General features: G+C 44.3%; 1 protein-coding gene across 1 annotated transcript in view; it reads left to right on the top strand.

Annotated features, from left to right (window-relative positions):
- The first annotated feature begins 1,329 nt into the window (after positions 1–1,329).
- Positions 1,330–26,595, top strand: part of SMYD3 (SET and MYND domain containing 3) — a 439,975-nt gene continuing 414,709 nt past the window's right edge. The window contains exon 1 of the mRNA XM_036453366.2: positions 1,330–1,579. Coding sequence (XP_036309259.1) covers positions 1,401–1,579 — 179 coding nt within the window. The 5' untranslated portion in view covers positions 1,330–1,400. The remainder of the gene's footprint in view (positions 1,580–26,595) is intronic.

The raw sequence follows: 26,595 nt of genomic DNA, 5'->3' as shown, positions 1-26,595 counted from the left end.
ACATCACACACCTGTCACTAGAAACTCCTTGAGATCAGGATCTGTTTCCTCTTTTTCATTATATTCCCAGTGCCTCGCGGAGAGCCTGACATACAGTGGGTGCCCAGTAATTATTTGTTGAATAAAGGAATGTTACTACTTTACACACACACAACACACACACACACACACACACACACACAATATTATGATGTAAAATATTAGTCATGAGAAGTTATGTCTGCAACTTAGATTTATCATCTATCTATCTATCTCTCTATACTAATAAAAGGATAATATGCTAATTAGACTTGTTGACCGGACATCTTCCAAAAGTCTTCCTCCTGGACAAAGCCACAGTGGTGGGAGCCAAGGCAGAGGCAGATAAGTGCAATCTGGCTGGCAGGGGAGGGCAGTTAGGGGCAATCAGGAAGGCAGGCAGGTGAGTGCTAAGAAGCCTGCAGTCCCAGATTGTGAGAGGGATGTCTGACTGCCCCCAAGGGGTCCCAGGTTGGAGAAGGTGCAGGCCAGGCTGCGGGACATCCCTCTCCCCCTGCATGAATTTCATGCACTGGGCCTCCCTCTAGTCTGTTTATAATGTGTGACTCCTTGCAAAGCCCTTTGAAGAACCGTGCTTAATGCTTTAATGCTCAGGTTCATGAAGGGTTCTAAACGGAGTCATCAGTTTGTTTTTTTAAAACATTTTTATTGACTTCAGAGAGGAATATAGCGGGAAAGAGAGATAGAAACATCAACAGAGAGTACAATTGATCCGCTGCCTCCTGCACCCCCACACTGGGGATTCAGCCTGTAACCTGGAGGGTGAATCTAACTGATCTGGTTCATAGGTCAATGCTCAACCCACGAGCCGCGCCAGGCTGGCTGCAACTTTTAAGTGATGCAAAAACACAACTTTCAAATGGTTCCACAAGAGTTCTACCACACACACACACACACACACACACACACACACCTGCATACACATGGAGAATGTGCAGCAATGGTAAGATACCAAGAATTGTTTGATCTAGGTGGAGGGTACGATGCTGTTCATTTGGTTATTTGATGCTATTCATTTCGTACGGGGCAACGGGCTACTTCCCCTCTGCATTAAAACCGTCTGCAAGAAAATACTGCAGGTAGAAAAAATAGAGAGAAAAAAGAAGAAAAAAAAAAAGAAAATACAATTGGGAAAAACACCGCCTCGCCTCACCGACTTGCCCGGGACTCCTGCAGCCCCGCCAGCCTGACTGTCCGCTCCGCCACCCGTGCGTCTCCGGAGCGTCTGCGCATGCTCCGAGGCCGCTCCCGCCCCTCCCCGCGGCGTACGCTGCGCGCAGTGCGCAGGCGCGCGGCTCCGGGCGGCCCGCGAGGAACCGGCTGCCGGACGCGCCGCCGCGTGAGGCGCTGAGGTGCCCAGGATGGAGCCGCCGGAGATGGAGCCGCCGAAGGTGGAAAAGTTCAGCTCCGCCGCCCGCGGCAACGGGCTGCGCGCTGTGGCGCCGCTGCGCCCCGGGGAGCTGCTGCTCCGCTCGGACCCCCTGGCGTACACCGTGAGCAAGCGGAGCCGCGGAGCCGTCTGCGACCGCTGCCTCCTCGGGTGCGTACGGGGCGCCCCCCCTCAGTCCCCTCAGGCCCGCCGGGGCCGCCGGGCGCCCAGCCCCGAACTTCTCTGCGAGCGCGGCTCCCGGGGCGCGCGGCTGACTGACGGCCGCGGCGGACACCCCCGGGCTGCCCGCGGGAGTGGGCGCGCCTCGCGCCGTCCCGACAGCGCTGCGGGCGGGGCTGGACCGCCGACACCCCGCCCGGGGCCGCGGCGGGAATCGGGGGGCAGAGGGAGCCGACCTGAGGGGAGGCGCGGGGTCTGGGTGATCTCGCTGAGGAACAAAAAGTCCGTGTCCGGTCCACCAGCGTCTTGAGCGTCTGGAAAGCACAGCCGGCGGGGTGCGGGGTGCGGGGTGCCGGACGGGGTGCGGGGACGAGGAGCGGGATGCAGGGACGGGTTGCGGGTTGCGGGGATGGGGTGCGGGGTGCAGGGACGGGATACGGGGTGCAGGGGGCGGGGACGGGGTGCAGGGTGCGGGGACAGGGTGCGGGGTGCAGGGTGCGGGGTGCAGGGGATCAGGTGCTGAGACAGGGACAGGGTGCGGGACGGGGTGCAGGGTGCGGGGAGCGGGGTGCAGGGACAGAGTGCGGGGATGGGGTGGGGGGATAGGGTGTGGGGTGCAGGGTGCGGGGTGCGGAGATGGGGATGGGGTACGGGGGATGGGGTGCGGGGTGCAGGGACAGGGTGCAGGGTGCGAGGTGCGGGGTGCAGGGTGCGGAGTGCAGGGTGCAGGGTGCGGGGGAGCAGTGATGGTAAAACCAGGCTCCGCTGCTGTGTGGAGAGGACCTGGGTGCAGGAGGCGGAAGCGTGTTGGAGTTTCGGGGACACTTTCTGGGGTGCAGCCTGTTTCGCCTGCAGCTGCGTGGGGCATTCTTAGGGATGCTAAAGGAGCAAACAGGCCAGAGACGTCGTGGATGTCAGTGCATCCGGAGTGCTGACACCGACCTGCAGCCCTCTGGGCTGGAGCCCGGATTACCGTGTGCTTTGCCCGCAGGTCTAAGGAGATGCGGGACTTCAAGCGAAAGTGTTTCCTAAGCCTGGGAGCGCTGGGCGGACTCAGAGTGTTATGCGAAAGCGATTTATGGAGATATACAATATGCATGCACAGTCACAGGCACTGTGTGTGAGCAGCCACTGCCATGGAGCTCCTACTCCATGCTGGCTCCATCAGTTCTCTTTCCTGTCACTGCTCTCTCAGACCATTAGCCTGGGAGCTGGGTGCATGGGGGTGAGGCGGTAAGTGCAAAGCTCAAATCAGATGCTTGACCAGTCATCTCTTTATTTATTTATTTTTAAAGCAGGGTTTTAAAATTTTACTTGTTTATTTTTTAATCCTCAACCGGGGATATTTTTCCATAGATTTTTTAGAGAGACTGGAAGGGAGGGGGGAGACAGAGAGAAACACATGGATTGGTAGAGGTAGAGGTACATGCCCTTGACCAGAATCCAACCCTTCCGTCTGCAGGCCGAGGCTCTATCCACTGAGCACAGCGGCAAGGGCTTGGCCATTGCTCCTACTATGTCTTCATAATTGAGAAATTTCATTTTGTATTTTAAAGTTAACAAATAATGTTTTATCTGTTGTTTCCTGAAGTAGCCACAACAGCAGCAGCAACAACAAAATCTATTGAGAGAACGATTTGAAACTTTTGTAAACTGTGTAGTTGAAAACCAATCATTTCTCCCAAGACTTACCTTTTAAAAAATATATATATTTTATTGATTTTTTACAGAGAGGAATAGAGAGGTAGAAACATCGATGAGAGAGAATCATCGACCAGCTGCCTCTTGCACTCCCCCTACCAGGGATGTGCCTGCAACCAAGGTACATGCCCTTGACCAGAATCGAACCCAGGGACCCTTCAGTCCACAGGCCGACGCTCTATCCACTGAGCCAAAACGGTTTCAGCAAGACTTGCCTTTTTGCCGAAGTTCCCCACATCGACAGCCAAGCAAATTCCAGAAAGCTGGGCTCTTCATCCTCTTAAATCCTCTGGGGTTGTACCTGCAGTTCGCATGTAGTCCAAAGGAGAGAACTTACTGTTTCTTAATTCCTCCGGGGTTACTTGACAACGAAGATGTGGGTCATCTTGGAGATAATAGTTGGAATAGAAAAGCTCTGGAATAAATACTCAATAAATGACAAATTGCTCAATAAATTATCAGAGCTCGACTTATAGTCATAAAACACATGGCATTGTCCATTTTCCAAAACTAACTACAAACCAATCCATCGGTGGGTGGGATGCTTCTTAATTTATCATGTTCACTGTTGCTGTCTATCACTCATTTTTCTTAGTAGCCAGAATTGTAATGATTTAAGCCAAAAAAAAAGAAAAAAAAAAAAAAAAAAAAAAAAAAGAAAAAAAAAGAAAAAGGAATTTTATGGAAAAATACTGAGGCATTCTCAGCATTGCTTTAAAGCCTGAAAACGGGCAGGAACCAAGGAAAGTTCCGGTCAGAATTGCGTGAGAAGTGGTTGAGGCCGGGGCCTGGGAGTCCATTGCGGATGCTGTGGGGTAATCCTGGGCTCTGCAGCATGTCTCCCACTCCATGGCCCTGGGCCTGTGCTGCTCTTGCTGCCGCCACCTCTGCTGCTGCTTGGGAACTAGCTATGCTGCAAAGCTGCTTTCTCAGCCAGCTCTTTGTGATACCGGCTTCTGAGTCCAAGTCCTCAGTGGGTGTCTTAGCAAGGCAAGTTGAGGAAGTGAGTATCAGGGCTTTTTGGCTTTAAGAAAGGAGACAGGCTCTCCTTCCCACCGATATTCACATGGTGGGAAAATCATCAAACCTAAATGTAGGAAAAGGGATAGAAGTAAATGCTGAGCATCCAAACAAAACAAACTGAAACAAACAAATGGCCTTTTCTATACTGACTAGCAAACACCTGTGTATCAGTGCTGCACACACGCTGATTATATTTGCGCCTTTTTGGCACTTCTTTTGGATTGCTAGGCTGTAGTTCACTTGTGCTAGAAAGGAATCCAGCACACCTGCTGTGGCAGGAGGCCTTCTGTTGAACACTTCCTCTTCCGTGGTGGTATTTCCGAAGTGCCCAGAGGGGAATCACTGCAGCCTGGAAATACTGGATATACCGTTAGAGAAATTAAAGTTCAATGCATTGGTGTGTGCAATTCTAATAACCTTAATACTAGTCTGTCATTATAAGGTGTGCTCCTTATCACCTTGTATGTAAAGTTTGTCTCTTTATCCATCATCAGTTTTGAAATTCTTGAGAGCAGAGATTGCATCTTGCAGTGTTTGTGGCCCTGATGTCTACCTGGCACTTAGTAAGCTCTTAGTTACTAGTGTGCAGGTCTAGCAGAATTGCTCTCAGCTGTCCTTGCCCTTCTGCGGCCTTCCTTTTGAATTAAGAAATGGATGAGAATATTTGCTTGTAACAGTTACCATTAGTTCCATGGTGAGGGGGGGCGGGGAACCAAATAGTACATAATATAAAAGAACAGATATTATAATCACTTCATTAGTCTCCCAATGATTTATTGCTACTAGATTCTATCTGATTTTCTTTGACCTTGGGGTGTTTTGATGTGTGCTTTGGTTCTTGGGTATTTCTTTTATTTATTTCTACTTTTTGAATTGAATTTATTGGGGTGACACTGGTTACTGAAATATAGGTCTCAGGGGTACAATTCTATAATACATCATCTGTGTATTGTATTGTGTGTTCACACCCCAAGTCAAGTCTTCTTTCGACCTCCCCCACCTCCTGTTCCCCCTGGTAGTCACCATACTGCTGTCTGTGTCTGTGAGTCTTGCATATTTATTTTTATTGAAAAGAAATTTGAACCTGCTTCACGGCTTTTCTTGCCCTTTTCCCCTGTCACTAAGGATTAGCTTATTGTTTTACATGTGAGTGGAAAAGAAAATGAAATGTGAACATTAGAAGGTTAAATGACAATTAAATTGTTAACGGTATAATTTATATGATCATTTCTCTGCTGTGGTACCCGTTTTTATTTTGAAGGAGCTCAAAAGGTTGACAGCGGGGTTGTGTTATCTGCTTGTTTTGGTAAATGTAACACATACAATTTCATTGTAATTATTTTGTATGTAAGTCTCCCCACTCCCCAAGGTAGTGACCTGTGTCTGGTATAGCCCTACCTGAGGCCTAGCACACAGGAGACTAGCCGTTGAAATTGTGAAGGGGTAATATTTTGGGGAATTTTAAGTCACTGTATGTTTGTTTTGGGTTTTCTAAACTTTCAATTTGCCTGTAGTTTCCATATCAAGAGCTTCCTCTGGCAAACTCTAATGATAGCTCTGTAAGATACAGAGGATATCTCCATTATAAGTCCCAATTTGAGGCTTAGTACCTCCAGAAGGAGGATGAAATGGAAGTGGAAAATCCATCTTTCTCAACCCTAGTGGGTTAGAGGAAGGGGGAAAAGAGGGAGAGAAGGAGACTGTGAGAAATTTATGTTCTGACCTATTGAGGCCAAAGTTCTGGGGTTGAGGTGAGCATGGTAAATGCATTGAGGAGACAGTAAAGGCAGAAAGCCTTTGATGCTGCCTCTTATTTGGAGTCTTGAGAGGAGGTAACTGTGTAGGTGAGTGCTGTGCCAACACTGGGGGGTGTAGCAGAGCAGGGTAGAAGGAAGTGATAGATGAGTTGGAGGTGGTGGGGGATTCTGAAATGCTTTCCTACCACTGTGAGGGATGTGGAATTGCTTAGAGGTCTACGGAGCAGCAGGCATCATGACCAAGGACTGCGTGACTCTACTAAGATCAGAATCATGGATACCAGAGATGGGAGCCAGCATGACATCCCTGAAGGTGGGCTGATACCAATCTAGTCCTCCTTATAGCAGACCAGTGTCAATCCACAGAGACGCCAAGATCCAAGGTCTTCTTCCCACCATATGATGTTCCATTAGCCCCATTTGGAGAAAAATTTACCTGAAGGCAGTGATTTAAACCAGCTCTGGTAAAGAGTTAAACTTAACTGTCTGAATATTAACTAGAAGAGACTGAGATATTATCTGGCCAGTTTTAAGTTTTTGGCTATTTACTAGAGTGAGAGTTCATGATGAAGATGAAGATTAGATTAATTATAGAAAAACTCCCATGTTCATGAGATAGGTTAGACCCGTGGTCGGCAAACTGCGGCTCACGAGCCACATGCGGCTCTTTGGCCCCTAGAGTGTGGCTCTTCCACAAAATACCACGGCCTGGGTGAGTCTATTTTGAAGAAGTGGCGTTAGAAGAAGTTTAAGGTTAAAAAATTTGGCTCTCAAAAGAAATTTCAATTGCTGTACTGTTGATATTTGGCTCTGTTGACTAATGAGTTTGCTGACCACTGGGTTAGACCAATTATCCTGTATAATAAAAGGCTAATATGCAAATAGACCGTATGGCAGAACAGCCAGAACAACCAAACAACCGAACAACCGGTTGTTATGATGTGTACTGACCACCAGGGAGCGTGTGTGGCACATGACTGGTGTCGGCCCCGGCAGGATGGTGCAGCAGGTGAGTGGGAGCACCAGACTAAGGTGGGGTGCTGGTCACTGTCATTAGGACAACCCTCTTGTGGTTCCTGAAACTTCTTTGCTCCTGTGCTCCACAGTCTCGCCTGGCGCTCACACCTACTATTGGCACTGGCCCCACTCGCACCCACTACTGGAGTTGCCGCTTGCACCCGCTGCCAGTGCCAGCCCCCCTAGCACCTGCTGCTGGTGCCCGGTGCCTGTCCTGATTGCTTGGCACCATCAACAGGTATGAGCAGTGGCTGCCGGCCCTGATCACCCCTGAGTGCTTTTCCACCTCCCCTTGCTCCTGAGGGGCGATTGGGCAGCAGCTAATGCCTGCACTTGCTGCTGGAGCCAGGCTCAATCACTGTGCCGTCAGGAGGTACCAGTGGGGCCAGCGCCATCAGCACGTGGGGGTGGCAGCAGCAGAAGTGGGGGGCTGCTGGCAGACGGGGGATCAGGGCCATGGTGGGACAGGCTGGCGGGGGTGCGGAGGATGGTCCAACACCCGCCCCTGTGCCAACTGCAGCCTTGTGGCCCACAATTCCTCTCAAGGTGCACGGATTTGTGCACTGGGGCTCTAGTAGGAAATAAGGCAGCTGCATTTGAGTTACAATGAAGGCAAATGTGACCAGGCAATAAAGGACAGAAGAGAACGCTGGTGAGGAGGTGTAATCCATCCTAACCAAGGCCTGAGGGAACGCCTGCTGGGGTAAGAAGAGGTGCCAGAGAAGGCGGCAGCAGTGATTGAGGGGTTTGGGGACAACTTCTCGGTCTTAGAGAAGAAGGTTTGATCTATTCTTCTAGGAGAGAAGCGTGAATTGCCTAGTGAAATGTAGCAGGAAAGGCTGTATAGCAGAGACCCGATCCTGAAAACGCACTGAGAATAGTTGTGTTGATTTATTTACAGTGAGAGCAGTCAGCAGGCTGGTGCTTTTTCCTCTCCCAGTGGTTTGCTGCTTGACTGTGAGAATTGGGTTTACCAGGTTAATATAATGGGAAGAGAAAGGGAGAAGGAAGTTGACATTGTAGGCAAGAGAGGGTGTAATCATGGACTATGATTTCTAAGCTAGGACTGAGGTTATGATGTGGGCGATGGACAGTGAAGTGAGTAGCATCAATGAATTAGAGGCCTCATGCCATCAGTGAAGTGGCGGTGTGATCGAGAATGGGATGTCTTGACATATGCTCTAGAAGCAGTGCATGGGCTGGTATAACAAGTTTTAGGGTAAGACAGAAAGCAGCTGAAATGGGGACTAAGAAAGATTGCTGAAATGATCAGGAAACTGGGAGGCTTAGATGTTAGATGACTACTAAATAAGTAAATCTTTTGCAGGGCTGATATTTTCCTGACAGGGTTGCCTCTGACCTTCACAAAAAGAGATGAAACAATGTGCTAATGCCTGTGGTTTGACTGCTCTTAACATACACTGTCATTTGAGGCAGCTGATTTAAAACTTTTCAGCCTCAGAACCCCTTTACATTTTTAAAAATTATTGAAAAATATTTTATAGGAGGGGTTTTAAAAAAAGAGCCCTACTCAGGGCTTGTGGCTAAGAGGCACTCCCCTTGCTGGAGCACACTGACCACCAGAGGGTAGCTCCTGTGTTGAGCATCTGTCCCCTGGTGGTCAGTGCAGGTACATCATAGTGACTGGTTGTTCCACCGTTTGGCCAATTTACATATTATGCTTTTATTATATATGGGATATCTATATATCTGTATATCTACATACCTATATTTTTATATATATATCATGGACACAGACAAGAGTGGTGAAGGTTGGGGTGGGGTGAAGTGGAGGGGAATTAATGGAGAAGGGACATCTGTAATACTTTCAACAATAAAGATACATTTAAAAAAATAATTTCAGTTCAGCACCACTGTCCAGTAATTCTCCCAGTGTTGGGTTATGTCCTCTTCCTGAGTGCAGTCATTTTTGTAAATGGCTATAGCTCTCCTTTGGAAAGCCAAGGAGGGAGAGTGACTGTATTCATATTTGGCTCTGTGGTACCTCACCTTAAGTCTGTGAAGTGGCCCAAGTCTGAGAATTGGTAGAGGGGCCACAACTCTTTCTTTTTGGTGGTTGAAGTCATACTTCTGCTTACCTGACCTAGAGCTTGTTCACTGTCACTAATCCAGTAAGACTTGGTAGACTGCTCACCTGTTCAGTTCTAGGGACACCATCAGCGATCAGTCGGTGATCTCTGCGGTTCAGCCCTTTCTCGTTACTGTCTCGGCTGCCATGTCCACTCCCACTCCAGCTCAGGGCTGCCACGTGGTTGGTCCCTGCCACCAGGGGATCCCATCGTCAAGCCCAGTTTGATGGTAGGATTTACCACTTGTGTTTCTGGTCTGTGGAGAATAGCCAACACACAGAGCTCTTAGAGGAGGCCAGGGCTCCACTCCTGAGTGCCTTTCTCAGAGCTTGGTGAGGGGAATGTTTTCTGGAACTTCCCAGGGACATGGGTAAGGAATGAGTTAGGCAGTCTTACATATTAAATTCACTCAGTGTTCTAACCGCACTAATCCATCAGCTGTCTTCTTCCTCAGAATGCCCAAGAGGTTCTGACATTTCAACCTCATTTAATGTTGGTCACCGTTAGGCCCAGTTTTCAATCAACCAAGCAAGCAGAGTGTTAAAGCCATTCCCAGCTGCGTGAGCCAAGCTGTGGACTCCTCAGTCTCTGCTTAGTGCTGATACATTCAGCTTAGTCCAGTCTTATTTTCCACCCTAATCCAACATCCAGCACTTTCTGTATCCTTTCCTCTAAGTGTTCCCCAAGTTTTTGTTGATAGAAGTTGGCAAAATCTTGTTCTTTGGTGGGTACTGCACCTCCTCAAGGGTTGCACTTTTTAGCTTTGTCCTTTGGGGCCTGCCAGGACTTGAGTCTGATCACAGGGTTGGAAACACTGAGAGGTGGTGAGGGCCAGTGGTCCCCTTTGAGACATTTGTCATCGGGCGGCCATTGCAGGTTCTTGAGGCAAAGGGAGACCAACCTCTTCTGAGGGCTTTTCCTGGTAAAGACAATTCATCAGAATTTAGAGGTTCAAGGTTGAGGGTCTCTCCTTACCAATCAATCCCCTGATTTTGTGTAAGAGTTAAACATGTAACCTTGGAAATTTAATCAAGCAAGTGTAGTCTGTGAATCAGGAGCATCATTATCAACTGGGGGCTTGTTATCAATGCAGACTCACTGAGTCAGAGCATACATTTTTTTTTCTGTATATGATTCCAATATCTGCAGAATTTGTATTTACATTACACTAATTTCTGTAAGTCCTTTTAAACTTAAAATACTCAGCAGCCCAGTTATTTAAAAAAAATGTTTTTAGTGATTTCAGAGAGAGGAAGGGGGAAAGAGATAGAGACATCAATGATAAGAATCATTGATTGGCTGCCTCCTGCATGCCCCTTACTGGGTCTTGAGCCCACAACCTGGGCCTGTGCCCTGCCTGGGAACCATGACCCCCTGAGCCACACTGAATGGGCCTGCACAGTCATTTGATGGTATTTTCTTTGAGGTTTTGCTGGGGAAACCTGTAATTCGATTTTACATTCTGTATATGCTACATATAAATTTTTTGCAAATCCAGTTTTTCATGATTTCCCATTTCCATGTCAGAGTTCCCCAGGAAGTCTTAATTGGATGTGATACTCCCTCTTGTGGACAATGGGGTGAAAAGCACGCAGACATTTTTCAGAATAGTGACTTGCTTTTTAGCTATTAAAATTTAAATCCTCCTTTCCAAACTATTCTCAATCTCTTATATTTTTCATAACTTTTGTTTTGAATTCTATAAAAATGCAAACAAGTCAAATTTTGTTATAAATATCTCTATAAAACTCACCATAATGAAAGAGCTCTGGTCAAATTGATATCAGTGCCTTATTAATAATGACCATGTTATAGGGACCCTTCAGACCACAGTCCAGTGCTCCATCCACTGAGCCAAACTAGCCAGGGGTACATGGTGGGGTTGAGGGTTTGGTCCCCAGTGGGGGCTTTCAGGGGTCAGCTGATCAGTGATTCTCATATTGTTTCTCTCTTTTTCTCTCTCTATCCCTCCTTCCCTCCCTCCCTCTCTGAAATCAATAAAAATATATTTAAAAAAATAAATAATAGTATAATGAAAGAGCAGTGATCAAATTCATATCAGTGCCTTACTAATAATGACCATGTTATTCACATTAAGAGTCAAAGCTCATGTCTGCAACTGTTGGTCACATTTGAATTTGTGACCAGCTAAGGGAAAAATTGAGCCTATTCATCTACTTATAATGGGATTTATTACTGTGAAAAGTTTTGTACAAACGATTTTATCCCTCTAATTTTTGCTTTAGTAATTACTTGGTAGAATGAAAATACTAATGTCATTGTGTGGGATAATCTTATTTGTTATATCTCATTCTAATCTTAGAACTCAAATGGTTGCTTTCCAGAAACACAATTATAAACAGTTCTGAAAAGGCACATAAACCATGTGATAAGCACCACAAAACATTTTATTTTATTTTATTTCATTTCATTTATTTTTGTTAATTCTCATCTGAGGATAATTTTTCCATTAAATTTTATAAATTTATTATTATTTTTAAAAGTATATTTTTATACTTAAAAAAAATAAAAAAAGAGAGTAAGGGAGAGGGAGACAGAGACAGAAACATCAATGATGACAGAGAATCACCGATCAGCTGTCTTTTGCACGTCCCCCACTGGGGATTGAACCTGAAACCCAGGCAAGTGCCCTTGACCGGAATTGAATCTGGGACCCTTCAGTCTGCAGGCCGACACTCCATCCACTGAACCAGACCAGCTAGGGCTAATTTATTTTTAAATATATTTTTATTTATTTCAGAGAGGAAGGGAGAGGGAGAGAGATAATAGAAACATCAATGATGAGAGAGGATTATTAATCCACTGCCTCCTGCACGCCCCTTCTGGGGGATCATGCCTCCTACTGGGGATCAAGCTCCCAATCTGGTTGAGCCTGAAACCTGGGCATGTGCCCTTGACTGGAATCGAACCCATGACCCTTCAGTCCTGTGGCTGGCACTCTAACTATTGAGCAAAACTTGCTATCATGACATTTTATAGTAAAAATTAACAACTAAAGCCATTTTACTGTTTTATATATTATAAAATCAAGAAAGTTTCCTTTTTAATGTTAACTTGTTGCCAGTTTACTATTTTACACATGATCTATTCATGTTTAATTTTAAACAATTAAGACATTCACAATTCTCCTTTCTTAATTCAAGACTTTGGTTGAGATTCATGCCAAGAAGTCTCTGTTGTTGTTGTTAGCCTTTGAGGAAAAAATAAAAAGAGAAACCACACAAGGAGGAAAAGACGGATTATAAATGGACAGATTTAACTTAATAAACATTAAAAACACTTGTGTGTCAGTGTTTCATTGTCTTACATTGAAAAAGCTGTGAAATTGAGGAAAACATTTGCAACATAAAAGCACATATCTTTAATATACAAAAATCACTCACAGATGAATAAGGGATAGCAACTTAGCTTCTTTCTGGGGTGTTTTTCTTTGTCTCTGCTTCTGAATAGTTCTGATCTTTAGATTTCTCTGTGAGAAGTTCTCTTTTGTTTCATTGGTTCTCAGCATTGGCCAAACATGGGAAGCACCTGTGGAACTTTAAGAAATACTCATGGATGCCTGGCTGGTGTGGTTCAGTGGTTGAGTGTCAGGGCTCATGCCTGGGTTGTGGGCTTGATCCCCAGTGTGGGGCATGCAGGAGGCAGTTGATTGGTGATTGTCTCTCATCATTGATGTTTCCTTCTATCTCTCTCCCTTCCTTTCTCTAAAATCAATAAAAAACATATTAAAAAAATTAAAACTACTCTACACCAGAGGTTTTGCTTTAATTCATTTAGAGTGTGGCTTGAAAATGGCAATTTTAAAAGCTCTCCAGCCCTAACTGGTTTGGCTCAGGTTGGCCTGTGGACTGAGGGGTCCCAGGTTTGATTCCAGTCAAAGGCATGTACTTTGGTTGTAGGCACATGCCCAGTAGGAGGTGTGCAGGAGGCAGCTGATCGAGGTTTCTCTCCTGTTGATGTTTCTAACTCTCTGTCTCTCTCCTTTTTTCTCTGTAAAAAGTCAATAAAATATATTTAAAAAAAACAACAACTCTCCAGGTTATTATAATGTATAGTTTGGGTGGACAACTATTATCTTGCTTTTTTATCTTAACTGACTCCCTGGTCTGTATCTGTATGTTCAAGGGCTAAGGTCACATTGCCATGGCTGGGTTCATTCAAGCTTCTTATGATATCCATAAATAATTCTGCAAGTTGGGTTTCAAACTGGGCATTTCTATTTACATGCTTTGTTCATATTTACCTGATTGTCACATAGGACAAGCATTCTTTAGGTTTAATTTTTCATTTGAATGGTTGTGATGTTTCTCACAAATGAATTTGATGAGTATATTAAAATTTAATTGTTAGCATTTTTCAGCTACTGTGTTGAAAAACCTTATAAGCGTAGATTTGAACTCTATATCCAATCGCTTTTTGTCCTCCATTTCTTTCGATTGTGATCTATTTTGTTGCCTCGGCATTTTCACAGCTTCCCTGATGGGGCGGAGTTTCAGGGTGGAGCCTACAGTTTTGGCTTCCGTCCGCCCTGCCCTATGCGGCTCCTGAGTCTCAGTATTCCCCAGGGTCCTTCGGTATTCGCTACAAGCACCTCTGAGAGAAAGGTGCCCTCAATTTTCGCCTGCTACCACCAAACAGTCTAGGCTCTCCCCCAATGAGCCCGGAATTGGGGTTCAGTTCAGTTGGAAGTGGAGTTGGAGCTTTTGTCTCCTTCCCACCAGGGCAATCCCGTGGCACCGCCAACTGTCCCTTCTCTGCATGCAATGTGTGCGCCTCCGGAACCTCCTTTTGCTGCTCCCCCGGGGTTCCACCTTACAGTCCAGCTCCCTCTGAATGAGCCTGGGTCCCTGGGGTCTGGCCTAGAACTGGGATTCAGAGCAGTCGGAACTGGGGCCCAGCATAATCCAGAGCCTTTGTCTCCTTCCTGCCAGGGCAATCTAGCAGCAGAGTCAACAGTCCGTCCTCTGCGCACAATGTGCATGGCTCTGGGAGCTCTGCCTTTTGCCGCTCCCCTGGGATTCTGCCTTACAGTTCAGGCTCCTTCTCTTTGAGCCTGGGTCCCCAGGGTCTGGCCTAGAACTGGGGTTCAGCGCAGTCGGGTCTGGGGTTCAGCACAGTTGGAGCTTTTATCTCCTTCCTGCTAGGGCACACATGTCAAACACAAGGCCAAATCCGGCCCGCCAGGCCTTGCAATGTGACCCACACCGCGCTGTCATCACTGCACTCCGCTGTGTTCCATCACAATGACGCGCGGTGACATAGGAGGCTTGTGATCTCGCCGGCCGCCTCGCCGGCCGCCGTACTTGCTATCTATTACGCATGCACATAGATAACAAGTCACGCGAGATTCAGGAGGCGTGACCTATAGTCTGGCATCCGATGTGGTTGTGCGGGTGGCAGAGCGGAGGAGAGAGTGAGTGTGCGGGCATAAAAAATACACAGCAGAAGCTGCCAGTTCCTGGCATAAAGTGCAGGCATAAAAATCGCAACAGAATCTGCTATCTGTACCCAGCCAGGCATTTATTGACTGACTTTTTTTTTCTCCACTCCATCTGCCAAATCAAGCTATCCCTGTGCAGTTTTCAACTTTTTCCTTCTAACGCAGATTTCCAATAAACTACATCTTTTACTGCCAATATTGATCCCAAAATGTCCAGGAAAAGAAAAGTTGACGGTGAAGGCAGACAATTTAATGACAAATGGGAAAATGAATACATGTTTGTGCTTAGAGAGGGCAAACCAGTGTGTATATTGTGTTATGAGACAGTGTCGGTGATGAAAGAGTACAATATACGTCGTCATTTTGACACCAAACATAATGTTAAGTATGGCAAATATACTTTGGAAGAAAAGCATAAAATTGTTAAAGAACTAAAAGGCAAACTACAGTCACAGCAGCAAATGTTTACAAAGGCTACAGCGAAAAATGATGCTGCAGTGAAAGCAAGCTTTATAGTGGCTGAAGAAATTGCCCGTACTTCAAGGTGTTTTTCAGAGGGTGCCTTTTTGAAGCAATGCATGCTAAAAGTGTGTAAGCAAGTATGCCCAGACCAGATACAGAGTTTTCAAAATGTCTGTTTGTCAAGAAACACCATTGCAGATAGAGTTCAAGAACTCTCAGGAAATCTATCATCACAGCTGGCCGAACAGGCATGCAGTTATCTCGCTTTTTCACTTGCTATCGATGAAAGCACAGACAACACTGATACAGCGCAGCTGTCCATCTTTATACGTGCTACGAAGACCGACCTCTCTGTCACTGAGGAACTTTTGGATGTAGCTGCCATGCATGGAACGACGACTGGTAGAGATATATTTGAGGCTGTGGAGAAATCTATAAATAATTTTAAATTACCCTGGGAAAAGTTGGTGGGGCTAACTACCGATGGCGCACCTTCAATGTGCGGAGTAAAGAAAGGCTTGGTTGGACTAATGAAGGAAAGAATGCAAAAAAGTCACTGCCACACACCCTTGATTACTTATCATTGCATTATCCACCAAGAGGCTATGTGTGGAAAAGTTCTGGACATGAATGACATAATGACCACAGTCATTAAAACTATTAACTTTATTCGGGCACGTGGCCTGAATCATCGCCAGTTCCAGCAGTTTTTACAGGAGGTGGGTGCAGAGCATGGAGACGTGCCATACCACACAGAAGTAAGATGGCTGAGCAAGAGCGCAGTCCTCAAAAGATTTTTTGAGCTCAGAGAACAAATTGCTCTTTTCATGGAAAGTAAAGGAAAGCCCTTGCCTGAACTGTCGGATCCCGCCTGGCTATGTGATTTTGCTATGATGTGTGACATATGCGAGCATCTCGCCCAACTGAATCTGAAGCTGCAGGGACGCAAACAAGTCATCACGAAGATGTCTGACATGATCACAGCATTCCAGCGTAAACTTCTACTATGGAAGTCCCAACTGGAACAGGACAATCTTGCCCACTTTCCCGTTTGTTTGAGTATCTCAACCACTATTTCTGGTACTTTTCCTTGCAGTCGGCTGGCTACCAAAGTTAGCCGTTTACTAAGTGAATTTGAGCGGCGCTTCTCTGACTTTAGAACACAGCACTCAGGCTTTGACATCTTTGCCAATCCTTTTATAGTTGATGTCAACAATGTGCCCCATCACCTTCAGATGGAGATAATCGAGCTTCAGTCTGACAGTGGCCTGAAATCAAGGTTTCAGGATGTTGAAATTGAGGACTTCTACCCTCTACTGTCCCCTGACTCAATGCCAGAGCTCCGACTTCATGCTGCCCGTATTCTATCCATGTTCGGGAGCACCTATCTTTGTGAACAGATGTTTTCAATAATGAATCTGAACAAAAACAAGCACAGATCACGCATTACCGATGACAACCTCCATGCTGTTTTGCGGGTTGCTACAGCCCAAGAAATAAAACCGAACATTGACTCATTGATCCGGGGAAAACGGTGTCAGACATCTAGCCAGAAAACAAAACAATGAGCATTTTAGGTACATTCCAATATTACTGTTTTGCTTGATACCAATATTACTGTTTTTGCTTGATAGCATATGAGTTGGTTAACAGCACTGTTAAGGAAAAGATTGTTCCACTCATTTTAAATTCACATTTCTGGTTAACATTGTCAGTTTATGACTGTTCAGTAAACCATTCGGCCCGCGATTTAGGCTGGATTTTAGATTTTGGCCCCTTCTCTGATTGAGTTCGACACCCCTGTGCTAGGGAATGCCAGCCAGGCACTCAGCCACCCCTCCTCTCCGGCTCTGTCCTTTCTGCGTGTGCCGCGTGTCTCCGTACCTTAGGCTTTTCTAGCTCCTCTGCTCTTCCTTCTGGTTTTCTCCTTGCTTCTCGTCGTAGAATTTCTAGTCGACTTTCCTGTAGTTCTGGGTAATGTCCATTTTATATTTTTGTTGTATTTTACTGAAATTGTTGTGTGCGGCTGCAGCTAGGTGTTTACCTGTGCAGCCAACTTGGATTCTCCCAGCTACTGTGTTTACCTCCTACTAGGAAGTAGATTTTAATTAGAAAGATTTATGTTGTGCAGTTGATAAAAAAAAAGAGTGCTTGGATATTTAAGTAAAATTTTTTCTGGGTGGTTTAAATTTTTATTTTTTTTGACTGTATAATATTAGATGCTCAGTTAAGATGCTAAAAACTTAAGCATTTTATAAAAGATTTTATTAAAGTCTATGAATCATTGGTTTTTACCCCTTTTGCAAATTTGCCTATAGAATTTTGAAGATATCCAGATGTCTGGGCCATATTCTTAAAGATCCTTTTAAAGCTCCACAGATAATGATGATACATACCCTGAGTTGAGAACCTTTGGGAAAGAAAGGAAAAAAAAAAAAAAAAAAAGGACAGAGGCATAATAGTAGAAGTAAGTGCCTACTAGGGAAATGCATATAGATTCTAGAGTGGACTGTTTTGACTGTATTAGAGTTGAGTTTGTGTGGAAGCTTATAGGAGATAGAGTTGGAATAGATTCTGGAATACAGAAGGCCTTGATGGTCAGGCTAAAGATTTGAACTCTTTATAGGTATTGAAGAGACCATAAAATGGTTTTTGAGTAGCAGTATGAAATGTACAAAATTATAGAAGACTAGAGGCCCAGTACATGAAATTTGGGCAGTCGGACATCCCTCTCACAATCCAGGACTGCTGGCTCCCAACTGCTCGCCTGCCTGCCTTCCTGATTATCCCTAACTGCTTCTGCCTGCCAGCCTAATCACCCCCTAACCATTCCTATGCCAGCCTGATTGATGTCTAACTGCTTCCCTGCTATCCTGTTTGCCCCCAACTTCCCTCCTCTGCCAGCCTGGTCACCCCTAACTGCCCTCCCCTGTAGGCCTGGTGCCTCCAAACTGCCCTCCCTTGCTTGCCTAAACATCCACAACTGCCCTCCCTTGCAAGTCTGGTGCCTCCCAACTCCTCCCCTGCTGGCCATCTTGTGGAAGCCATCTTGTGTGTTGGAGTGATGGTCAATCTGCATATTACTCTTTTATTAGATAGGATAGAGGCCTGGTGCAATGGTAGGATGGGTAGATGACAGGGAAATATGGCCAGCTGGTTTGCCCTGAAGGGTGTCCTGGATCAGGGTGAGGGTTCCCTTGGGGAATGGGGTGGCCTAGGCGAGGGACCTGTGGTGGTTTGCAGGCCAGCCACGCTCCCTGGCGACCCAAGTGAAGGCCCTGGTATGTGGAATTTATTTACCTCCTACAATTGAAACTTTGTAGCCTGGAGTAGAGCCAAGCCTCTTGCTTGCTCCATGGCTGCCGTCATTTCTGTTTGGATTTGTTTACCTTCTGTAATTGAAACCTTGTAGCAGGTGGAATGCTTGACTTCCTCCATTGCCTGTGAAACCCATGCCTCCCGCTGCTCTGTGGCTGCCATTTTGGTTGGGGTTAATTTGCATACTTGCTCTAATTGGCTTATGGGCGTGTAGCAGAGGTATGGTCAATTTGCATATTACTCTTTTATTAGATAGGATTAGTGCAAGGATACTAATTCCTCACAGATTTGGAAGAATTCTGTGATTGGAGAGAGATGTGTGAAGACTGGAGAGGAGGATTCCTGTTGATAGAAGATCTGGTTTACTCTGGTGTAAGGTCATGAAGGACTGAGGTAGGAGGTGGAGGAGGACCTGGAATATAAAACAAGTCCTTTTGAGAGAAGAGTCGACCCATTTTGTTGAATTGATTATAGGGCGAGAAGGAGTAAAGGAGGAATGCAGGGTTTTGAGCTCCAATTATTGGAACAACAGTGATACGACTGCTAGTTGAAATCATTGGTGTGGCTGGGATCACCAGGTAGTAAATTGGGCAGCAAAAGATAGTGCTGCTAAGCACCAGACTTAAGAAAAATCACTTCTCAAGATTGGGAGACTAGAGACTTAATAAATGAATAGTTCTCTTTTTTTGGCCTCGGTTTCACTGTCTAGGTGAACGGATAAGTAATTTAATTCTCTGATCCTCTATTTTACCTTTTTTGAAATGAAGGGGGCTACAAATGAGATAGAATGATTTATGACATCCTTTTTTAAACTTTTCACATTCTTGAGATCAGATCTGTATTTGCTGCCACTGTCTCCTTTCTTGTAACAGTTTTATTGAGATATAATTCATAAAAAAATCACATGCCACATAATGACATTTTGGTCAAGGACTGACTACACCCACAATAGTGGTCCAATAATATTATAATGGAGTTGAAAAATTCCTACTGCCCAGTGATGTTATAACCATCCTAATATAATGCATTTCTTATGTTTGTGGTGATGGAAGTGCAATTATGTGCTGTAAATCACATTTGATAATGATAATAAACAATTTATGTTGCTGGTTTATGTATTTTCTGTACCATAATTTCTATCGTCATTTTAGTGTGCTCAATCTACGTATAAATAGTTTGCTGTAAAACAGAACGCCCTCTTAGGCCTGCAGCAGCCTCACATATCTCGTGCTTCCATCTCCTGATTGCAGCATTTTCTCTTGGGCTGATTTAATTCCATGTTCTTTAGTACAGTCACGTGCTGCACAGGCTTTAGCCTCGAAGCAGTAGGCTGTACCAAACAGCCTCGGTGTGAGTAGGCTGTACCATCTTGGTGTGTGTACGTGCACTCTGAGGCTTGCACATCAACAACATCGCCTGATGATGCATTTCTCAGAGCTTAGCCCTGTCATTAAGTGGCACATGACAGTACCATACCATTCACCCTTTTAAAGTGACAGAAAGTAACAAAATTTACCATTTTATCCATTTTAAGTGTTCAATTCAGTGGCATTAAGTACATTCCAATGTTAGGCATCACAGCTACCAATTTTAGAACAGTTTCATCACCCCCATAAGAAGACCTGTGGTAGGCCTGACTTCTACTCTCACTAACAGGAAAGCATAAGAATCAAACCCTTGGATTTAGACTGTTTATCTGCCTTGTAACCAAATGAGTGCAGACCTCAAGTTCACTTCCAGTTCAAATCGGCTCCTGGCCATCCTGACCCACTAGATGGCAGTGTGGGAACACCAGGTAGGAAAAGCGGCTTGGCTGACTCCACCTCCATTCCTACAGGATTGAATGGGTTTGCACATTACGTCCACTGGCAGTGGGGGGTTAGTTGTCGTGGAGGCAGCCTCAGAGGACGGGAAGTCTCCTACTTGAAGGTTTGGCTAATGCAGAATATTGTCTTTACCAGCTGACTATGTTTCCCTGTCCACCCTACCAGTCCTGTCTGGGTTTTGTCGACCATTTGTTAGCTGCACTGACTCCTCCATCATTCCCACTATTTTCACTGTATCTGGGGATCCTGTTTGGTCTCCAGGCCAGCTCTTTCATTTTTGCTCTTTGCCACAGGAGTCTGTTGGGCATTCTCGAAAATAGTGATGCCCAACTTTGGCTGCACATTGGAATCACCTGGGGAGCTTTTAAAAATCTTGATACACAGGTTGCACTCACGATCTATTAAATGAGAGTGGTTGGAGCTGGGCCTCAGACATCATTATTTTCCAGTCTCTAAATTGCCTACTGAATATTTTGTGTCATCCTTTATCCTTTATGCAGTTCATAAAGAGGAGCTAATGTAACCATAATCCACTCCAAGTTTATATATTTCAGTTATCCACTTTCAAAGTGGTATATGATTCTCAACTTTTTCCCCTCTTTAATTGTTTGTTGCTAGTTTTCTGTTTTTTTTTTAAACCTGGAACTGTCTCTTTTTGCCTCCATTACTACCCTATTTCCCTGAAAATAAGACAATATCTTATATTAATTTTTGCTTCCAAAGATGTGCTAGGTCTTATTTTCAGAGGATGTCTTATTTTTCCATGAAGAAGAATATGGTACACATTTATTGTTAAATGAAAATAAAGGAAATTTATTACCTGTATATGGTACGGTAATATGGTAGTTGTCAACACAAACCAGACAAACTGTGAATCCTACAGTTTCAAGAATTTACTCATTTATTCAATGATAATCATGTCATCATCTTCTGGAATATCATCATAACAATCCAATTCCTGAATTTCCTGGTGAATTTCTTGGGACTCCATTTCTTTCAGAATCAGTGGACCAAATCTCTCATGTTTAGCAATAGCACTGTCTTTAAATGAGCACTTCTTGTCAAGGTAGCCTGCTCGCAGTGCATTTGCAATGCAACTGTCAGCGATTTTTCTCCCACGAATTCTTCACCCAAGTCACAACTTCTTGCAGTTTAGGTTTCACAAAGTTTACGGTAAATTAATTTTCATTCTGAGACAGAGCCGGGGGGGGGAGGGGGGCTTATTTTCTGGGGGATGCCTTATATTTCACTCAGAAAGAAACCTGTAAGTAGGTCTTATTTTCGGAGGATGTTTTATTTTCGGGGAAACACGGTATGAGCTCTCATTTTTGTCTGTGACCTCCAGCCAAAGACACACTTGTAGTAGAACAAAGTTGGGTTTATTACCTCATTGCGATGTGAAAACACACACACCATGGGGAATTGGGGGGTGTCGCAGAGGATGTGAGGAGGGATTTATTATAGGATTTGGCTTGTGTGAGGTGATTTAAGGAGCGTTCCAGGAAATAGGGCTTGGCTCTAGGTTGCTTGGTATCCAGAGGTTGGGGTGATTCTATGACTGAGAGTCTTAATTACAGAGAGGTCTTGTTTGAGTCTTGACTCATCCTGGCCAGAATGGCTTTGTCTGTCATTGTTGTTCTGTGAAATTGCTCATGTACAACAGGAAGGCACCGCTGGGTCTCTGTGTCAGCCAGCTCCTGGGAGTGCCAGGCTGGCCCTGGCAGAGAGGCTCCTTCTAGGGCTGTTTTTTAGCTGATTGACTATATCTTTTTGCTAGAGGTTCAGTGCTCAAAATTTGTGCACAAGGGCAGGGAGGGGGAGGTCTCCTCAGCGCAGCCTGCACCCTCTCCAATCCAGGACCACTGGCTCCTAAGTGTTCAGCTGACTGCCTGCCTGATCACCCCTAACTGCCCTTCCCCATGCCAGCCTGATCACCCCTAACTGTCCCCCCTGCCGACCTGGTTGCCCCTAACTGTTCTTCTACTGGCCCTGTTGCCCATCACTGACCCCCTCTGCTGGCCTGGTAGCCCCTAACTGCCCCCTTCCGGCCTGGTCACCCCTTACTGCCCCCCCCCCCCCACTGGCCTGGTTGCCTCTAACTGCCCCCCCTTCTGGCCTGGTCGCCCCACGCAGCCTGTGTTCAGTTGTCCATCTGGTTGTTTAAGTCGTGAAGGCCCCTGGCTTTTTATATATTAGGATAGATCTAATCTACTTCAGTCTATGAGGTGCTGCCATATTAGTCTCCCTTAAATATCCCTTAACGACTGGCTACTATCACTCCAAACATAAAGTAATGGTGCTTTCTAATCTGGCCCAACTCTGGCCCACATTTCGCCCTGTACTCACTGATAAAATGTGATTAATTATAATAGTAATAAAAATATTATACCCACCTTCCAGAGTTGCAGAAATGAATACATGAGAAAATATGATAAAGTATCTAGCATCCAGTGCAATGTGTGGGATATTGTTTGTTTTTGATAAGTACGTAGTGATGATAATAGTACTATCATTCTGGAGGATGGCAATAGTTTACGCTTCTGGGATATTTGTTACCAGGTGTACTGATTAATAATGCGAATTTTGAAATCAAAGAAAACATGATTTCAAAAGAAACATCAAAAGTGTTTTATTCAAAGTAATGCCCATCACTAGCTACACATTTCCCCCGTCTTTCAGGGAATTTGTGGATACCGACCCAATAGAGCTTTTCTTGTTTTGAGGCACACCATTCAGAGACCTAATTTTCCACTTCTTTGTACGTTTTGAAGTGCTGCTCAGATAGTACGTGTGCTGTCAATCAGAACAAGCGGTCATCTGAAGGAGCAAGGTCTGGTGAATAAGGCGGGTGGGTTAATACTTCCCAGGCAAGATCTTTTAACATGTCTTTAACTGGTTTTAGAGTATGTGATGGTGCGTCATCATGAAGACATTACTTTGCCATGTCTTCTGGCCCATTCTGGTCATTTCATGATTAGAGCGTGGTTCCAGTTGATTATCTGTTGTCGGTAGCGGTCAGTATTAACGGTTTCACCTGGTTTTAGAAGCTCATACTACACCACACCTTCCTGTTCTTAGCAAACACAGAGAATTGTTTTCTTTCTGAAGCCATTTGGCCTTGCAGTCAATGTTGATGGTTGACTTGGATCAACCCATGATTTTGTGCATTTGGGATTCTCAAAATAAATCCACTTTTCATCGCCAGTCAATTCAATGCAAAAAAGACTTTCTTTCTTGCCTTGAAACAAAATTTTACTGATTACTTCGGTTTTCCATTTGTCTTTTGTTCAGTTGATGTGGCACCCATTTTCCTTCCTTTAAAATCTTTCCCATTGCTTGTAAATGATTGGAAATTGTTTGCTGAGCAAAGTTTAATCTTTCTGCAAGTTGTTTTTGAGTTTGACACGCATCTTCATGCAATAATGCTTATAATTGTTACTTTTTATACTTTTTTGGTTGACCTGGAAGTTCTTTGTCTTTCACATAAAAATTATCACTTTTAAAGTGTTTAAGCCAGCGTTCACAAGTATCTTGAGATGGAACATGTTCACCATAAGCTTATTGAAGTATATGCTAACTTTCAGCAGCACTTTTCTTCAAAATAAAGTAATGAATTAAAACTTCCCGCAAATGCTCTTTCTTTGGCATGAAATTTGACATTTTTAAGCGTAAAAATATTTATAATGTTAACACTTTCAGCAAATTTGACATATGAAGTTTTGAAACTTGCTGTCAATACAACAAAATAGCATACATATCAAATCACATATATGTCAACATATGTGTAACATCTATTGAAAAAAAATCACATTATTGACTGGTACACCTGGTATGTGTCAGGAACAAAGCCAAGGTCTCAAATGTGCATTATCTCATATAATTTTGCAAAATCCCTCAAGGTCTCTATAAGCATTCTTCGTATTCCTATTTTATAGACATACTAGAAGCCTGGTGAACAAAATTCGTGCATGGTAGGGTTTCTAGATCTGGCTGGTAATCAGGGCTGATCTGATCCTTCTGGTTGCTGGTTGGGGCCTTCCTTTGTTCCACGATGCCCCCTGGTAGTCAGGGCACATCTTAGTGAGCTATCAAACTCTGGTCTCCTGGTTAAACTCCTGAGGGGATAGTTTGCATATTAGGCTTTTATATATTTACATAAAGAAAATGGAATTCTGATTATAACTTATCCAATCTATTTAGCTGATTCTACCTGAATTCAGAAACGACAATCTTTATTACTAACTAGAGGCTCAGTGCATGGATTCGTGCACCAGTAGAGGCCCTCAGCCTGCCTGAGCCCTTTCTCAATCTGGGACCCCTCGGGGAATGTCTGAGAGCCAGTTTTTGTCTGATTCCCTCAGGCCAGGCTGAGGGACTTCACCAGTGCACAAATCCGTATGCATGTAAGATCTTTGATTAATCTCACCCCCCACTCCCCCTTCCCCTCTTCTCTCTGAGATTCATCAGTCTGTTCCATGTTTCCATGCCTGTGCACTGAGCATCTGCCCCCTAGTGGTCATTGCACTTCAAAACTACCAGCCGGTTGGCCAGTCGCTTAGGCTTTTATATATATAGATTAACTTTTCATTCCTATTGGAAACTTGTCAGATGTTAACAGTAATTGTACATTCTGTGATTCAGAAAAAGCTATAAAAAATGTTTTTCAGATTAGAAAAAATGTTGATTTAATATAAAACCCTCTTTGGTAATGTGCAGCTAGTCTAGTAATTTAGGGATTTTTGTTACAGTTATGCATATTTTTGTTCTCTGGTATTTTTAAAATTTTTTTGTGTGAATAGCATCTGTTAAAATTGTTAAAAAAATGGTAGACTTACTAAAATATAAAATATGATGTGGACTTAGCCATAAATATACTTGGACTGCATTGAAATATTCTTTTCTCCTATCAGAAAAGCCCCAAACAGTAGAGTAGATGAAAGGGTCGGGGGAGAGAGAAAGGAAGAGGTACCAATTACTCTGTTTTTTTGTGACTGTTTATTGAATATTTTTCCTATGTTATGCCATCTTAATTGCTCCTTGCTCTTGTAAGAAAGCTGATGTGAGGGTCACAGTCGTCTGAGAGAACATAATTACACAATCACACAACCCCCTTTCCCTGTGATCCCTTGAGCCTTTAGGTCAGCAATAGCGATAACTTAGTGGCTGTTCCTCCAAAGAAGTCCTTCGGTTTCATTTTAGAGAAAGAAGTCTCTGCATTTGCATACAGCAGTGCTTTGGTGAGTGCTATGTCTTTCAGGGGAGGAACAGGGAGCAGTAGTTTGATGTTAGACTTAAAGCATTTCAGGCTGGGAGTGGTGATAACTTGTGATCCATGGTGCTCTGGGAGTCTTAATGGCTGTTCTTTTCATTGCCATTTCAGAATGACTCATTAGGTAATGCTCTTTAATGTTTTGCTTGAATTAATGTGAATGTTTTGTAAGAATGCCAGACTTCAATGACTTATCAGCAGTGTAATTCTTAGTTTAACGTTAAAGCACATCAACTAGGGAACATATCATCACTGGTGAAATCCTCCCTTGCTTACCTTTACTTTGGTAACTTAAAAAGGAACATTAAAAAAAAGTCACCAGGGTGCAGTAAACAATCAGTTTGTTGCTGTGAACACTAAGTCCTTTCCTTCGTGTGCAGCTGGGCTTTGTTTAGGTTCAAGAGAAGGGCATTGGGGTGAACGTGGTAGTATAGGAACATAGGTCTCACTTAGAAAAACCCTGTAACTCCGGATAGCTACTTTAGCCCTTTGGGAAAACTACTTATAACCACAGACTCTTGGGGAATCTTAAAGGTTCCCTAGTCCACTCTTGCTGGTGGTGCAATGTTTTCTTCTTTTTGTCCCTGACGGACAGTTTTCCGGAATCGTATTGTATGTTTCCCCTACTGAGAAATAGACAGCTTTGGTGTTCCTGCACCTGAATTTGGATCAGTACTTGTTCCTCACTGTGTCCTTAGTTATTGTGTTTATAAAACATATGGAACTTGTTAACTTATCACACTGTGGACCAGTAGTTTTATTGCTAGTTTTGCCCAGTGGCCAGATAAGTTTCTATTGAATGAATACAAAAAACATTTTACATAAATGTTAAAGCCACACTTTAAAATTAAATACCCCTTGTGTTTTAAAGTTATTTCTTACAAGCTAATATCTTATTAAAGAATTCTTGTGATTGGCCACAAGCCTTAGAACAGAAAACACGAGAATTCTTGTGATCTGTCCATAATGTAAACTTTATTGGCTATGTTTTGTTCAAGAGTTGGATGCATCTTTAGGGAAAAGTGCTATATTGAGATTGAGAAGCTGTTCATTGCCTGATGGGTATGGATGGGCACTTGTGCA

This window comes from Pipistrellus kuhlii, unplaced genomic scaffold (genome assembly GCF_014108245.1).
Source record: "Pipistrellus kuhlii isolate mPipKuh1 unplaced genomic scaffold, mPipKuh1.p scaffold_m20_p_25, whole genome shotgun sequence".
In the NCBI taxonomy this organism is placed as follows: Eukaryota; Metazoa; Chordata; class Mammalia; order Chiroptera; family Vespertilionidae; genus Pipistrellus; species Pipistrellus kuhlii.
Note: the sequence above shows the minus strand (reverse complement) of the source record. Positions and strands in the feature narration are given on the sequence as shown.